The sequence below is a fragment of the Octopus sinensis genome, linkage group LG2 (genome assembly GCF_006345805.1).
Source record: "Octopus sinensis linkage group LG2, ASM634580v1, whole genome shotgun sequence".
NCBI lineage: Eukaryota > Metazoa > Mollusca > Cephalopoda > Octopoda > Octopodidae > Octopus > Octopus sinensis.
The window spans coordinates 176389312-176406811 of record NC_042998.1 but is presented as its reverse complement, the minus strand read 5'-3'; the positions used below and the strand labels follow the sequence as shown (position 1 = coordinate 176406811).

The 17500-nt window shown below is 35.9% G+C and overlaps 1 protein-coding gene across 1 annotated transcript in view; it reads right to left on the bottom strand.

Moving 5' to 3' along the window:
- The window catches only part of LOC118762219 (F-box/WD repeat-containing protein 7-like), a 281314-nt gene that overhangs the window by 216164 nt on the left and 47650 nt on the right, over window positions 1-17500 (bottom strand). The window contains exon 4 of the mRNA XM_036500763.1: window positions 11398-11496. Within this exon, the coding sequence (XP_036356656.1) occupies window positions 11398-11496 (99 nt within the window). The remainder of the gene's footprint in view (window positions 1-11397; window positions 11497-17500) is intronic.

Genomic DNA, 17500 nt, shown 5'->3' with positions numbered 1-17500 from the left:
ACTATTAGACCTGCTAAATAACTGGTTAACCTTCAGATGAATTAACTGAGAGAGCCTTTTATTTACGACCGTAGAAAATTTCAACTGAAACTTGATTTTACCATGCAATGAATTATTACATGACTGGATATGACAACACCAACAACACAACTGAGGAACACATATCTCACTGGTTCACAGGGAAACAGAAATACTGAAATTACATACTACTTCTTTGTGGATGCCTTGAAACTGTATGCCCAGAATTCGCATGAGATGAAAAAAAGCCTTGACCTGGTTACAACATTCTCAAAGGATATAGGGTTGGAATTTGGTCAGAATAAATGCTGCTATACAGTTATGAAAAGAGAGAAAACTATAAAACAGACTAACATGTCTATCAATGAATTAACTGTTTCCCCTATATCTGATGAGGAATGTTATAGGTATCTAGGGATGGATGAAAACCTCATACGATGGTATCCATAAGAAGATACGTGTCACTAAAGAATATTACAGCCAGATAAGGAAAATATGGACCTCAGAACTCACTGCATTCTATAAAAAGTGGCCTACAATGTGTTTGCGGTACCAGTACTCATATCAAAATTTGGGCTACATGATTGGACGTTTGATGAGACCCGAACCATTGATATGAAAACTCCGAAGTTACTGACCAGCACCAACAATTTTCACATCAACAGCGACGTAAATCGCCTCTTCGTTATACGAAAACAAGGAAGCAGAGGCTGAACATCGATTCCTATACTGCTTTTGAATGTCATATATCTCTTCGGCAACATTTTCTAACCACCCAGTGTCGAAGTGCATCCCTTGATCAAGTTTGCATACACGATATAGATATCATGAGACTTGGAAAGCAGCTCCCTGAGCAACACTCCTTGTCTGATAACCTTAAATACACACCCAAAGATTCGCAAGATTTTACCGCAACGTATCATCAGGCGAAAGGATGAGCAGAAGACCATGCATGGATATATTAGAAAGCTCTAGGATGAGAAAGTGGGCTTCTCAAACCCAAAAAAGAGAAAGCTGATTCGAAGACTACAGGCCCAAGCCATCACTGCAACTGTAAAAATTTGTAAAACTTTCCAGAAGTTTACCATTTAAGTATATATGTGCATGTCTAAACATACAAATATAAGCATGAGAATACATACTTAAAACAAAGCATAGAAATCTACACATTTCGTGATTGTTCTGATGTGTTTTCATAGATGGAAATCCAACCTCTAGTCTCTGGTGATCCTCTCGTGATCCGTAGATAAAGTCGGCTTTTATTGGTCAGAGTAGGTCACGAGGGTAAAGATGCCGTTGGCAATATTCGTTTCTCGGGATGACTGCCGCACAAAGGAGCGTATACGTCAGCTTGATCCTTTAGATCATACAGCTGAGGGATCAAATTGACCAGGTGTAAAACATCAACGCTCAAGCTGTCACCATCCCTTCGAAAAGGACGAGGTACTTTGCTGATGTTGACGGTGGTATTGGAGCTATTGATTGTTGTGATGTTGGTATTGTTTGGTTCTTGAGCTGATGTAGGTTTAGTTGTTGTGATGGTGGTGTTGGTGTTGTTTGGTGTGGTGGTGGTGGTGGTAGTGGTGGAGCTGATTGTGATGCTGGTTGTTGTCGCTGTTGTTTTGCTATTATTGTTGTTGTTGTGGTGGTGGTGGTGGTGGCGGTGGTTGTTACTATGGTTCTGGTGTATGTAGTGGTGGTAGTGTCTAGCGTGGTGGAGGTGGTTGTGCCATGTGTGTTACTATAGTGATAGCAGTTGTAATGGTTCATGGTGTTGTTGCAGTAGTAATCCCTGTTGCGGGAGTAAGAGTGGTGGTGACGGTGGTGGTGACGGTATTCTTATATGGTAGAAGTTGCAGAAGAAGTAGTCGTAGATATGTTAGTGGGGGTAGTGATGATGGTAGTAAAGGTCGAGGTGGTTTGCTTTGTTACACTACAACAGGATTAAGGTGTTAGTGTTAGATATTACTGATAACAGTTTCGGTGATTTTAATAGTAGTAGTAGTAGTAGTAGTAGTAGTAGTAGTAGTAGTAATTACAGCAGTAGTAGTAGTAGTAGTAGTAGTAGTAGTAGTAGTTACAGCAGCAGCAGTAGTAGTAGTAGTAGTAGTAGTAGTAGTAGTAGTAGTAGTAGTAGTAGTAGTAGTAGTAGAGATGGTTGCTGTGACGGTGGTGGTGTTGTTGCTGCTAGTGGTACTAGTGGTAGTTGTGGTGGTGGTACTGGTGCTGGTGCTGCTGGCACCAGTGGGGGTGCCGATGTTTTTTGTGGTGGTGGTGTCGGTGGTACGGTTCTTATCATCAGTGCCCTTAACAATTGAAATGATATACCCCCCTTCACCGCCCCATTCCCTGCCAACTACCCACATTCTTTTCATTCACACATTTCCTGTCGCCCCTCCACCGTTCCCCCATGTCTCCATCTTTACTTCCTTTTGCTGAGTTCCATCTATACCTCTTCATACCTTTATACCTTCCAACACACACACACGCAAACATACAAACACACCCACGCATTCCCATCTATGCACGCCCACGCATTCTCATACACAAACATACATGCACACCTACACACCTACACTATCACATCCGCACACACATACACACAAATAGAAATACAGGCACACACAACACACATTTATAAGAAGGAAAAGAGGAACAGATAATCCATATCACAGATACGCCCTCTCCAAGCACACACGCACATACGCACGCGGACACGCACGCGCACACACAGACACGCAAAAACACATACAAACACAAGCACACACACACACTGCATAACCTGATCTTACAATTGATCACACATGTCACAACACATCTCCATCTCAGCATCATCATCGTCGTCACCATCATCATCATCATCATCATCATCATCATCATCATCATCATCATCATCATCATCAGCAGCAGCAGCATCATCATCATCATCATCATCATCTTCTTCTTCTTCGTCTTCTCCTCCTCTTCTCATCCTATTCCTCCTCTTTCTTATTGTCATGCAATACACAGGATAGATAGATAGATAGATAGATAGATAGATAGATAGATAGATAGATAGATAGATAGATAGATAATTTGAACGGCACTCTTTATTTAAAAACCACTACAACTTTTCCTTTTCTACTCTAGGGACAAGGCCCGAAATTTTTGGAAGGAGGTCAGTCGATTAGATCGACCATAGTACGCAACTGATACTTAATTTATCGACCCCGAAAGGATGAAAGGCAAATTCGACCCTGACGTAAAGACAGACGAAATACCTATTTCTTTACTACCCAGAAGGGGCTAAGCATAGAGAGGACAAACAATGACAGACAAACAGATTAAGTCGATTATATCGACCCCAGTGTGTAACTGGTACTTATTTAATCGACCCCGAAAGGATGAAAGGCAAAGTCGACCTCGGCGGAATTTGAACTCAGAACGTAACGGCAGACAAAATACCTATTTCTTTACTACCCACAAGGGGCTAAACACAGAGAGGACAAACAAGGACAGACAGACGGATTAAGTCGATTTATCAACCCCAGTGCGTAACTGGTACTTAATTTATCAACCCCGAAAGGATGAAAGGCAAAATCGACCTCGGCGGAATTTGAACTCAGAACGTAACGGCAGATAAAATACCTATTTCTTTACTACCCACAAGGGGCTAAACACAGAGAGAACAAACAAGGACAAACAGACGGATTAAGTCGATTATATCGACCCCAGTGCGTAACTGGTACTTAATTTATTGACCCCGAAAAGATGAAAGGCAAAGTCGACCTTGGTGGAATTTGAAGTCAGATCGTAACGGCAGACGAAATGCCGCTAAGCATTTCGCCCCGCGTGTTAACGATTCTGCAAAATCACCGCTTTCCACTACAACTTTTTCGACACATTTCTGCACTCGTAGTGCATTGGTGAGATAATATAATTAACATCTTGTGTAATCACTTTCATTCATCAAAGGTGTAAGGTGCGCTTCTTCGGATAACTGTTATAAACAAGTCCTTCGTTAGATCATACTGTTCTTTTTCACTCAGCGTGAGAATGAATACCCAAACTAGTGCGCCATTTTCAGCAATTTGTAGACAAAACCAAGCTCATAGATGGTACACACACACATCAAACACACACATATATTTACATGTTGGACCGCTGAAATCTACAAGCTTGTTTTCATTCTCTCTCTCTCTGTTTATTTAAAAAAAATTTTTTATTCCTTTCTGTTGAAGAGCTTAGTCTCGAAACGTAAAAGACATTCATTTTCCTGAGCGTCAAACTGATACACTTTCTGATTAACTTGTTGATATCTTTCCAGCCTTATAATTTAAGGTCTAAGGAGGATAAAACACTTTTACCATTTACTTTTTACATTCTAGTCTTTACTTTTTCGTTTTCCGTTTTTTTAACCTTCCGCGTTTTCAATATGCTACGTTCTCAAGTTTTTCGCGTTTCTTCTCTTATTCAATTTTTTAGTTCGTAATTATATGTGATTTGTACATGATGTATATGTTTGAGATATTTCTCAATATATGAAACTATTAGTAGCACTTAAAGACATATATTGTGTCCTTTAAATAAATTATATATATATATATGTGTGTGTGTGTGTCTGTCTGTGTGTATGTATATATGCATATAACATATGGATGTATCAGGTCATCCCATAAGTTTTGTACGAATTTTGAATAAATAAAACAAGTGATCAAATGTTATATTTAATTGAAATTTAATCATCAATGTACTTTCCCTGATTATCTATGATTTCCTTCCATCTACTTACAAGCTTTTTAATCCCATCAATGTGAAACTCTTTTGGTTTCATAGCTAAGAACTCTGAAATGTCAGTTTCAACGTCCACCTCGCTTGCGAAAGTTATATTCCCCAAATGATTCTGTAAACTACGAAACAAATGGTAGTCTAAAGGAGCAACGTCGGGAGGATAAGGTGGATGAGGAACTTTTTCCCAACCAAGCTCTTCGATCTTCTGTGATGTGATCTTTGCAGTGTGGGGTCGCGCATTGTTCTGATGAAACATCACTCCATTTCGATTCACTAAAGTAGGTCTTTTTTCCTTCAAAGCTTGGTTCAAACGCTCTAATTGCGGACAGTAGACTTGTGCATTGATTGTTGCATTAGGTAGTAACAATCCAAAGTGAATTACTCCTTTGCAATCCCACCAGATAGAGAGAACAATCTTTTTCCCCATTAAGTTGCCCTTGGTTTTGGATTCCATGTTGCTAATAGGAATTTGGTAAATTTTATTTTCTACATCTGGGTAACGTCATACCTAACCAAAAGTACATTGAGTTAAAGAAATTTGACTTTTTGGCTTTTAACCATCTCAGATAAAGTCACTTTTCGTTTTCTTTCTTTTTTCTTTCCTTCTAGCTTCCCTTCTTTCTTTCGTTCTGCTTTCTTCCTGTCTTTATTTTTCCTTTTCTCTTTCACCAAGCCTTCAAAAATTCACCACATATACATACTTACAGATATATTCATACACATATATACACACATATATAATTTCAATATATCACAGAACAATCCACTTCCCAATTCAAACTCACATATTTATAAAAGGTGTGTTTTCTATAAATACATCATTCGTTATACATCTTTCAAGAGCGATGAAGGCGCAAAATAAATCATTTTTATCCAAAACTCTGACTACCTCCCGTTTTTTAATATATAAAATTTGTACACCACTTCAATCTATACATACATGCTTGCAGACACACATCATCTCTCTCTCCTTCGCTCCTCCTTGTTCCTCACTCTCTCTCTAGCTATCTATCTATACACACATACACATAAACACACACACACATACACACACACACACACACACACACACACACACACACACACACACACACACACATATATATATATATATGTATTATTCTTTAACAAGAATAATATTGGAGGTTCCAAGTTTCAGCCAACTAAGCCATCATCAGACAATCCGATAATGGCATAGATAGAAAGATAGATAGATAGATAGATAGAGAGATAGATAGATAGATAGATAGATAGACAGACAGACAGATAAATAGATATAGATAGATAGATAGATAGATAGATAGATAGATAGATAGATAGATAGATAGATAGATAGATAGATAGATAGATAGATAGATAGACAGACAGACAGACAGATAGATAGATAGATAGATAGATAGACAGAAAGACAGGATATGCACATTCACGTAGGCGCATAAGCATACAAAAGCACAAGCACTCGCCACCTTTTATCATCCATCAGAATCAGTGATAGGTCTTTCGCGTGAGTATTTTGGAAATATTTTCTTCCTTTTTTTCTATTGTTGTCATTTACTCCTCACATACATACATCTAATACATTTATAGATGTCTGTCTGTATGTATGCATAGGAATACACACACCCACGCACACACATATGTAATATAATTTCACAAATACTCATACGATTACGTATATATACATATATATAGATTTATATCCATATATATATATATATATATATACATTATATTCCAAACATAACATGTATAAGCATATATATCCAGTTCTCTCAGTTTCTCTCATTATATTTCTCTCTCTCCTCTCTCTCTTTCCTTCTCTCTCTCTTTCTCACTCACTCTAACAATATGTATGTGTAAGCATACATATATATGTATGTATGTATATATATATATATATATATATATATATATATATATATATACATGTATGATTGCATGTATGTATCAATATTCATATAATTAAAATTATACGCTTGCATACACTCAAACTGATATATTTTTCCATGCTTCCTCTTGTTTTTCCTCTTTTATATTAGGTTTCTTTTTTTTTCCCCTCCTAAAAGATTGTCTGGCAGCCAGCATATTCAACCATTTGCCTTCCATTTCCAAGCACTCATGACAACTTTTGCCTTAACAACCCACTTTACTGCCAACTACAGTTCATAAATTTTTTTTCTTTCTCTCTCTCCCTATTTTTTTTTTCATGTTCTTCAATTTTTTTTTATTTTTTACGTCTGGATATCTGTCCAATGTCAATGCCGCTTTCTTCATTCTCTGCCCACATTCCTATCTGAGAGAATATTCTGATCGTGTTACTTGCAGATTTCGTATTTCAAACGCACACGGAATCCTATTCTCTCCATAGTCGCTGTCTCCTCCGTGCTGTAGTCTCGGCTTGAAAATTCCTCATCCCTTTGCTCTCATCTGGATGTTTCGTTATTTCATCTAGAATATATTCTCCGAAGGATGTATTATAGACAAAGTAAACACAAAAAGTAACGTTCTAATTGTAATGTTGTTAAAGCGGTTTATTTTTCTTTTTAAAACTTGGGAATTCTCCCATCTGTTTAGCTAGCCAACTGGTATTCAGTCCTTCCAAATATCCATCCATCTATCCATCCGCCCATCTACACATCCACATACATACATACATACATACATACATACATACATACATACATACATACATACATACATACATACATACATACATACGTGCGTACATACATACATACGTACATGCATACACACATACACACACACACTTGCATGCATATATACATACATACATACATACATACATACATACACATACTTGCATGCATACATACATACATACATACATTCACACACACATACATACATGCATGTATACACATATATACATGCATACACATGCACACTTATACACACATTCGCACACATACATATATTTACGTATTTATGGGTATTTATGCAGTACGATCATTACAACAATTTAAAATGTAGAGCAATCTTCGGATGCACAAAGACTTAGAAGTAAATTAAATTAAATTAAATTAAATTAGAACAGATGGACACATTAGTATAATTATACCTAAAATCTCCAAGAGATTGTTCTACATATTAAATTGATGTAATAATTACATTGTTCAATTAAATGGATTTGCATGAAACGATCGTACTGCATTACCTCTGGATATCCTAGTCGCTTATTTTGATCTCTCTCTCTCTCTCTCTCTCTCTCTCTATATATATATATATATATATATATATATATATATAATATATATATATATACTTACGCATACACACACACACATATATTAACGGAACTGACATGTTCAAAAGAATATTGTCAAACCACTTGGAAGCCCTCGGGCAAAACAAAATATATTTTGTCAGACATACGGTTATCGATTAATATTTGTGCGCACGTGCGTATGCGTAAGCATGTATGTGTGTGTGCGTACGTAAGTGTGAGTATGTGAGTGCGTAGATGTGTGTGCATGTGTTTGTGCGTGTACATCCGTGTCTAAGCATATATATATATATGTGTGTGTATGTACAAATATATACACGTAGACACATACACACATTTGCTTTTTTCTACTCACCCTTATATATTCTAGCATCATTAATTAAAAAGTTAATTGAAAATAATAATACCTGAAGTAAGTATACATTCTTTCTCAAAAATGCATGTATGCTGCAAAATAATAATAATAAAAATAATAATGAAAGAAAATATAGATTCCACTGCCTCCGTTAATGAACTGATTGTATTTACGCCTCCAGACAAAATGACAAAAGCGCTGCCACCAACAACAGTCAGCAATATCAAGTACTGTCAGCTACTCTTCTTCACAGCTCTGTTTAAATTTGATAGAGAACAGATGTAGTCCGGTGAAAGAGGACATCGGTGGATTCAACAATTAACGGTAATCCTTCGTTATTGACTGATACATAGTCATACACGTTTAGCTTCTCTGTATTACGGTAGTCAGCTTCCGGTTTTATGTTTGAAACAAAGTTGTCACAGAAGAATGTGTTATAACATACGAAATTGGAGATAAGCGATTTGACAGCTGGCCCTCCTCGAATGGAAAAACGGCATTTCATTTATATATTTATTTGTATCTGAAAATTTATTTGAAGCATTGCGATATGTAAGAACAATGGGGAGTTTTAATGAAACTTTATGCCAATACGAACGAGGAGTAAAACGGAATATAATATTGAGTTGCCAACAAATGACAAAGATATAAAAATATCTAAAGTTCTGCTTTTAATATTCCAGTATTTCGGGTTTTAGAAAATGTAAAACTGATAAACGATAAAATGATACGTAAAGCAATTTTCTATCAAAAGACAGATCGAACTGGCTATGAACTAACTCCAAGAACTTATCTCACGCTACCTGAAAAGGGTGCTGCTTTTCTTTTCCAAAATATTGGATTATTAGAAACATAATTTTAGACATAATTTCTGCATCTTTGTCTGGTAGTTATTGGCAGCGCCATGTTATTTCGTTTTTGCCTCACTCGCATTGCCATAATATATATATTTTTTTTGTCTCTCAAGAGTGAAAAAGTATTTATCAGGCCTGTACTGGAATTGGTTCGATCGATTATTCCTTTTTAACAAAACAGTCTTACCATAAGCGCAGGCATGTCTGGGCGGCTAAGACGATCGCTTTGCAATCATGTGGTCTCGAGTTTTAGTCCCATTCCGCGGCATTTTGGGGCAATTGTCTTCTACAGTAGACTCGAGTTGACTTTTACACTTTCCACCAGTTCAGTATTTTCATCTGAGAAATTCCCAAGCAACACACTGTCTCACAATATATATTGGACTTATTTCTAATCTCTAAACCGTATCCTCGAGGCTCTTTAACTATTAATTTCCGTCCAATCCTCTTATATTTCGTGTTAATTACGTAACTAATCGGAGTTCCCCTAGTTCTAACCTACATTCAGTAGCAAATAAGCTTCATCACTGGTCCTCATGAGACAAGTATTTCAATTGCAAACTGTCTTCAGCTGTACAGAACAAGTTTATTACCGCCGGTACTTGGAGGAAGACATCCGACATAATGAAAGTAACACAAGCAATGCAAAGCTGTAAAACAACCATCAGAAAAATAACACTACTTTTATGCATCGTATGTCCCGAAAAGTCTTTCACACTCCAAACAACAGCCTGATCTTCCCACTCCTTAGAAAAGGGTGCATCATACTTCCTATTTACTGCTCTTCTTTCCAAAATTAATTTGTTGGTATCACTCCTACTGTGAGGGGGCCTATTTACGATGGTTCGACGTACTGGAAACATTAGCGAAATCTACCTCAAATTGGTGGAGGACATATTGGATAATTTAACCCAATTGAATAATTTAATCATGTGGCCGAGAAACTGACGGGATGTTCATCCTTTGGAACATATTTGATTATATGTTTACTTGATTCGAGTTGCTCTGGAACTAAACTACAGCTATATATTCTACTCTTTCAAACGGTACTCTAGCTACACGCACAGGCACCATGGACAGCATCCAATAAAAGACACCCTACTAATTTTCATTAATACTATATTCACTCTCTGCCCTCTCTACTACTACTACAATGGCCACTACTGCTTGGAGAAGGCAAGCATTCTTCCCCTCCCCTCAGATACAACTTATTTAGCTCTCCGCCTTTTGTCACCTACATCACTTCCAACCCTCCTCCTAAGCTCTACACTAACCACTACTCCTAGACCTTTCTTCTCAAACACCAGATTCTTTCGAAGTACATGCCTCTTCATGCAACCTTCATCTTGTGCTGTTCAAGAGCAACGTTATATGCATCAGTTTCGCTGGTCTCGAGAGACATGCAAAGACCATAATCAAAGAATGTTCTTCCCAGATGAATCCAAAGACGTAAAATAAAATAATTCCAATAAGGCGTTCGACATTGATGATATTGTTATTTCATAATGAATTTAATACTTCTACGGATGAATGATTATGGAAAATGTTTGATGTGATATTAAAGGGTGCGGCACATTAAGGAGGTAAGTGGAGATATAGGCACATTGATCAGGATTGACTGAGGTGATGTGCAATTAGTCAGTTTAGGAACAGCAGAGGCAAAGATAAGAAACTACATTAATGGCTTGTAACTGCACCGCCATAATGTGTGAATCTTTGCCAATTGAGCAGCTGGCGTGATGTGTGTGCTCCTGTATACCTTAGGAAAATACCTTAGGAATGAAAACCCAGGTTCGAAATTTCCTCCAAGACAGCTGAAGAAGGCTGGAGGGTATATCAGCCGAAACGTTGTGTTAACAACAAACAAGATGAGGACAAATATCCGTCGAATGTAAATAATTAAGAGTTTCTCTTCTTTATACAGAAATCATTGGGTTTCATGCAAGAATGAATTATTTTTTTACAAGGCCGTACATTGTGAAAATTGGATTGTGACGTTCCAGATTCAGAATACTTCTATCGTATCATCTGTATGATCACTAATTTAAAAAGCAACTACCAACCTCTTCCTACACAATCCACTACATAACACATGAGCTGAACTTTTTTTTTTTTTTAAATCTCTACAGTTTTAAAATAATAAAGTCTTTTTTTACCTGGCAAACAATAGCTAATTCTTTAACTGTCAGAAACCTTAGAATATTCCAAGCCAGACATTCGGGGAGTGCTCCTATAAAATCACGATATCGACGTTCCTGAAGAAAACAGAAAAGAAAATATAAAATAATGTTAGCCATGAATATTATCCCTCGTTTAGTAAAGGAGATAAGCTGGATCTCTAAATTCTCGGTTTAATACTACTGCTTAGATTATCAATATATAGCGATTTTTAGCATTAAAAATGTGCAATAAAGGTCAGCAAACAAAGAGAATTTTGTGTGGTCGCTCGATCTGCGAGAAATAGCAAGCGTATCTGCTTCAAGCTACACTTTAATGTCTAATTTAAGGTGAAACATTAAAATATTGTCCTAGATACACTATGGAAAAGTAACGAGATGTTTGCAATTATTCACACATCTTTTAAGACTCTAAATGAAAGGCTGGTAGTTAGCTGTGTAAGACATGTTGTTCTGCTTGGGAATGAAACATATTCCTGAATGAGTGAAATACTTTATTGTAGAAGAAGGGAGAGATCATGAGGAGTCTGTCGATGGTAAAGCTAGGTCTATAGCTCACTGTATGGAGTAAATGAGAAGAACACTGCCAAGACTGGTTACGTTGTTGGACTTCAGACATCGAAGATGTTTTTGCACTTATTGTAAGTACGTTAGATGGAATGAAGAGGGTGTATTTTCGAAGAATTATGTTGCTGTATCCAGTGAGAGAGTAGCAGCAAAACGGATAACAGGAGTTCAGTCCTTTATTAATGGAAGCCTTCACCAACAATTACAATTTATTAGCTGTCATCACAAACATAATGCACGTTTCCGTTGATGAGTTTTTCTTTACATGATGACCCGGTTAACAAGTGTAATTCGAGAGAAAGTGGCTGCACATTCAGGTATCAATATATATGAAATTTGAAACTGTATGTAGAGATTTAATGAACTTTCTATAATCAAGAGATCTTGTCAAGCAATATTGTACAATAGCATCACACAAAGGATAGTAATTTCCTATATCTTCATTTTTCATATTCTATTTCAATAAATTACAAATGAAAAAAATAATTTCTCATCTGCTGTATCCCTGAGGATAAAACAGCCAATATATGCAACAATTCGAGTGCAAAGGGCTGCAACTAATTACAGCGAAACATTAATAACATTTTTTTTTTGTTACTTACCAGCCATATCTTAGAAAATAATAAAATTGATATATTTTGTGTTTTTGCCATTAATCAGAAAAGTTAATGGTTACTATTCATATCATGCAGAGCATGGAAAGTAGGGATCGTTAGTATGCATTTATAATATATTTTGTGCAGTTAGTAATACATGATATGGGTACAATGCGAATCGCATAGGGCTGAATTAATAGGGAACCAGGGAAATGGACGAAGAATCGTATTTAATCATTAACACTACGTTATTTCTGTAGGTAACACTTTTAGCATCCGAAAATCGAGACAATTCTCATTCAGTTGGTAAGATACTTAACAATCAATATTTAAGACACTTAGCGGTTAAGAAACTTTACACTAACATTTAAGACAATTCATACTCGGTGGGAGAGACTTAACACTCAACAGTTAATACTCTTAACAATCATGTTACGAAAAGAGAATAGTTCTATCGGTGTAACTTACCTTACAGCTACTGCTGGAAATCAAGTTCTAAGGGGAAATATGATATGTATACGGAGTCTCTTGACTGAACCATTGTTCTTATCTAGACCATGTTGGAAAGAAATGAAAGTAGATCTGTTTCTTCTATGGGAGGTTAAAACATGTTTCGTCGAGACAGTGTATACGGTTTATAGTATTTCCAACCATACAGTTGATATGTGGATTTGTGGCACATATTTTGTAGCCATTTTCACAGGTGTATTTGTGAAAAGGGTAGGGCTTAGAGATAATCGATTTAATAGATTTACTGGTCTTATTTTTTAAAAATTTCTACAAAATTTCCAAGATTAAATTTTCGGAAGATTCTCTTAAATTTACTGGCTAATTCATGATTAAGTGTCGCATCTCTAAACAGTATACTAATCTATCATTATCAGACCATGTACTGGCCTGAACTGTAATATTATTATCTCTAACTTCTCTATTTGAAATCTTGCTTCAAATTTTAGAATGTTATTGAACTTTATTCGCCCCGAGGTTATGTGCCTGTGTGTACCCAGATTATTGTATTCTGAATATAAAACACTGAATGTACTTTCGCTTCTCTTGGATTTGCTACATTGATAAAACATTCCCCACCACTCTTCAGAGGTTTGCTATAAAATATGTTCATATTGGAAAATTCCAACATACCAATGTCTTTTTCATCTGATTACAATAGTTTTGACGGGGGTTTTCTTTATAATGCGGGTGGAATATGTCAGGTTAAGATGTTGTCCCTTGATGGTTAACTGTTTTATCCTTAAATTGGGTTTCCACTATGGTTAATCAAATATTTTGGGATTCACAATGAGAGTAAACAATAGTGACATTTATACCACTGCTATTACTATTCATGGCTTAATCTTCAAACAATAATTTCTTAAATTTTACCAGTATATCGTTATAACTAAATATCTGCCACGATTAAATTAAATTTATGATTTTTTAAAATAATTTTTATTCTTGTTTTTCTTAACGGTGTTCCACCAAAATGATCGAAATAATCGCTTTTCCCATTGATATAATTTAACTTATTCTTATGATGAAATTTTATTTGAAGTTACGTCCGTAACTTAAATATTACTAGCATAAATAATTTTTCCGAACAAGAACCGAAACTGATGGAGAACTTATACGTAATCCATATTGTTCACCGGCGATAGTATGGAGATTGTCGTCTATATTATTCTTTTGACCTCACAAGAGTACACATAATGTCCTATTTTTCCAACATCTAACCTACCGATGTTTCTAAATGGTTTCCTTTCAGACATAAAGCAAATATTTTCCAATACGTTTTAATCGTAATGACAAGAATGACATTAATTCCTTATGGTTTTCTGCACGACACACTCTAGGGCTTTGGGGATTATAGGAAACTGTTAAGCTGTAATGCAATTTTTGTTATAGTTTAAGAAGGAAGTCAGCAGTTTTGATTTTCTATTTTTGTACAATCTGAGCCTTCTGGAGATATTTGGAAAGGTTCCTGCAGCAGTTACTAAAACATCACGAAGGTTTTATCCGCTGAATCACTCAAAAGCATACATTCAAACGAATCTGACGTTCACAGCAATACGTGTGTATGTGTGTATACAATTTTTTTCGATATCTTTTATCCTAGCACCAAGACAATACTTATACTATTCAAAATACCACTGCTATTTCCATACTTGGCTTAACTTCCGTTATAGAAGACCACGAGGAACTAACTGACATCATTTCCAAGAATGTGACATATCGAATCTAAAGGACCTATCTTCTGGAACGTGATAATGCAAATAATAACGGGTTCTTTTCAAACATTAAGAATAATGATTTTAAAGGCGGCGAGCTGGCAGAAACGTTAGCACGCCGGGCGAAATGCGTAGCCGTATTTTGTCTGCCGTTGCGTTCTAAGTTCAAATTCCGCCGAGGTCGACTTTGCTTTTCATCCTTTCGGGGCCGATAAATTAAGTACCTGTTACGCACTGGGGTCGATGTAATCGACTTAATCCGTTTGTCTGTCCTTGTTTGTCCTCTTTGTGTTTAGCCCCTTGTGGGTAGTAAAGAAATAAGAATAATGATTTTATTAAAATTATAATGATTGGTGTATATAGTAATAATAAAATAATAAAACAAATGTTTGAGTAAATAAAACATGTGTGCAAAACAAACTAGTAATCTTCTCTTGATTTTATTTTTTAAAAATGCTCCGAATGAAGATCAGCTCTAATATAACTGTAACATAACCGTATTGAATAGGGCGATAATTTTGTAAAGAAACGACTAGTTCGTACCCTTTACAATCCTTCTATAGTCCATCACTAATGGTGGATACGCGACATTAACATAAGACAATGAAATATCTTTTTAATATTTCAAGAGTAACTACGAGGGAATTGTCAAGTTCTTCCGAGAAGCACTTAAAGCTAGTTTTTTTTCTTCTTTCCCTGCTCTACTACCTATGTCACACCTACCTACCTACCTACATACCTACCTACCTACAAACCTACCTACCTACCTATCTACCTACTTACCTACCTTCCTACCTACCTTCCTACCTACCTATGTTCATACATACAAACATACATGCATGAGTGCATGCGTGCATGTATACATACATACATACATGCATCTAGGAAATAAGGTTTGCTGGAAAAGAAATTAACAAGTTAACACGCATATTACGAATAAAATCTTTATAGAATAAAATCTGTGAGCGAAACGCTTAATGTGTACAAAACTTTTCTAAAGTTTAAAATGTGAATTTGATTTTGTTATCTATATTCCAATGATGGACCCTTGTATCATTGTTAAAATCAGCTCCTTCTTTACTAGAAGATTTCAAATAATCAAAAATAAAAAGAAGACCGGCTGATTCGTACATTGCAAGTCATATCTGTGAGTGGAACAGTAAAAATATGCAAGAATTTTCTCAAGTTCCAAATGTGAATTTGTCTGTGTTAACTACATCCCAAAGATGAAGCCTTGTATCTTTGTTGGAAACCGGCTCCCTCCTCAGTGGAAGATTTATAATAATTAAAAAAACATAGAAGAGACATACAAGAGCGAAAAAAAAAGCCCGCTGTTGGTTCTATGAACCGACTGAAATCATATTGGGACGGTCTGCATCCAGAATTAAATCATTTTACTGCGAAGCAACCACGCCAACAAGCAACATTTGTGGAACATAGGAAGAAATTTAGTGAATGTATGTATGTATGTATGTATGTATGTATGTATGTATGTATGTATGTTTGCGCATGTATGTATATATGCCATTTGTGAGATTTCTCTTGAGTGCTACTGGTAACATGGAATCTAGTACAACCTGTTACATGGTTTATTTAAAAAAGATCTGAAATTAATATATATATAAAGCCTAATGGGAGTACAGGTTGAGACGGCGACAACCCGACCATGTAACAGGTTGTACTAGATTCCATGTTACCAGTAGCACTCATGAGAAATCTCACAAATGGCATACATACATACATACATACATACATACATACAAAAATACACTATTATTGATGTTGAAATTGCAATGAAGGAGCCTTGTATCTAGGTTAGAAAGCGGTTCTTTCTATATTGGCAAGAATTCTTGAAATAAAACTGAACAATGACATGCATACATACAAGCACACTATAACGGTTTGGCCTAGATTATAAATTTACATTTAAATTTGTATCTTTAATTACTAAGGTAAAGATTAAACTAGAGAAGTCGGCTTTCCAGAAAGTAAACATCTAGTTTGTATTCTGAAAACTGTAGAGCGAACTGTGAAAATATGTAAGCCATTTTTCTGACATTCAAAATATAACTTTTCAATGTTGTATCTAAATTCCAGCAATGAAGCTTTGCTTGTTTTTAGAAATCAGCTCCCCATTTATGGGAAAATTCAAATGTAAAAAGATAGAGACAGATATAAATAGATACACATACATACATACATACATACATACATACATACATACAGACAGACAGACAGACAGACAGACAGACAGACAGACAGACAGACAGAAAGACAGACACACACGAATACATACGTGAATATACACACATACAGAAGTCACTGAAATTACAAGATAAGTATTTATCTTAACCACTTATGATAACGATGTGTATAAAATCTCTATTACAATTGCAGCTGAAAGTTACCAGATTTTTTTTTTCTGTAGACTTAGGCTAAAGAATAATTCTATAGTCTTCAAGAGTGTGTGTGTCAATAGATATTATTATAGCCAACTATTTAGAGCAGAATAATAACACATTTTAATCTGTATGTATTACCTCGTTTCTTCGTTTCCTTCTTCCTTTCCTTTCCGCAGTTTCCATCTCCTGTTACACACATAAACACATACACGCTCGCACATATACATACGTACATACACACATACATACATACATACATACATACATACATACATACATACATACATACATACAT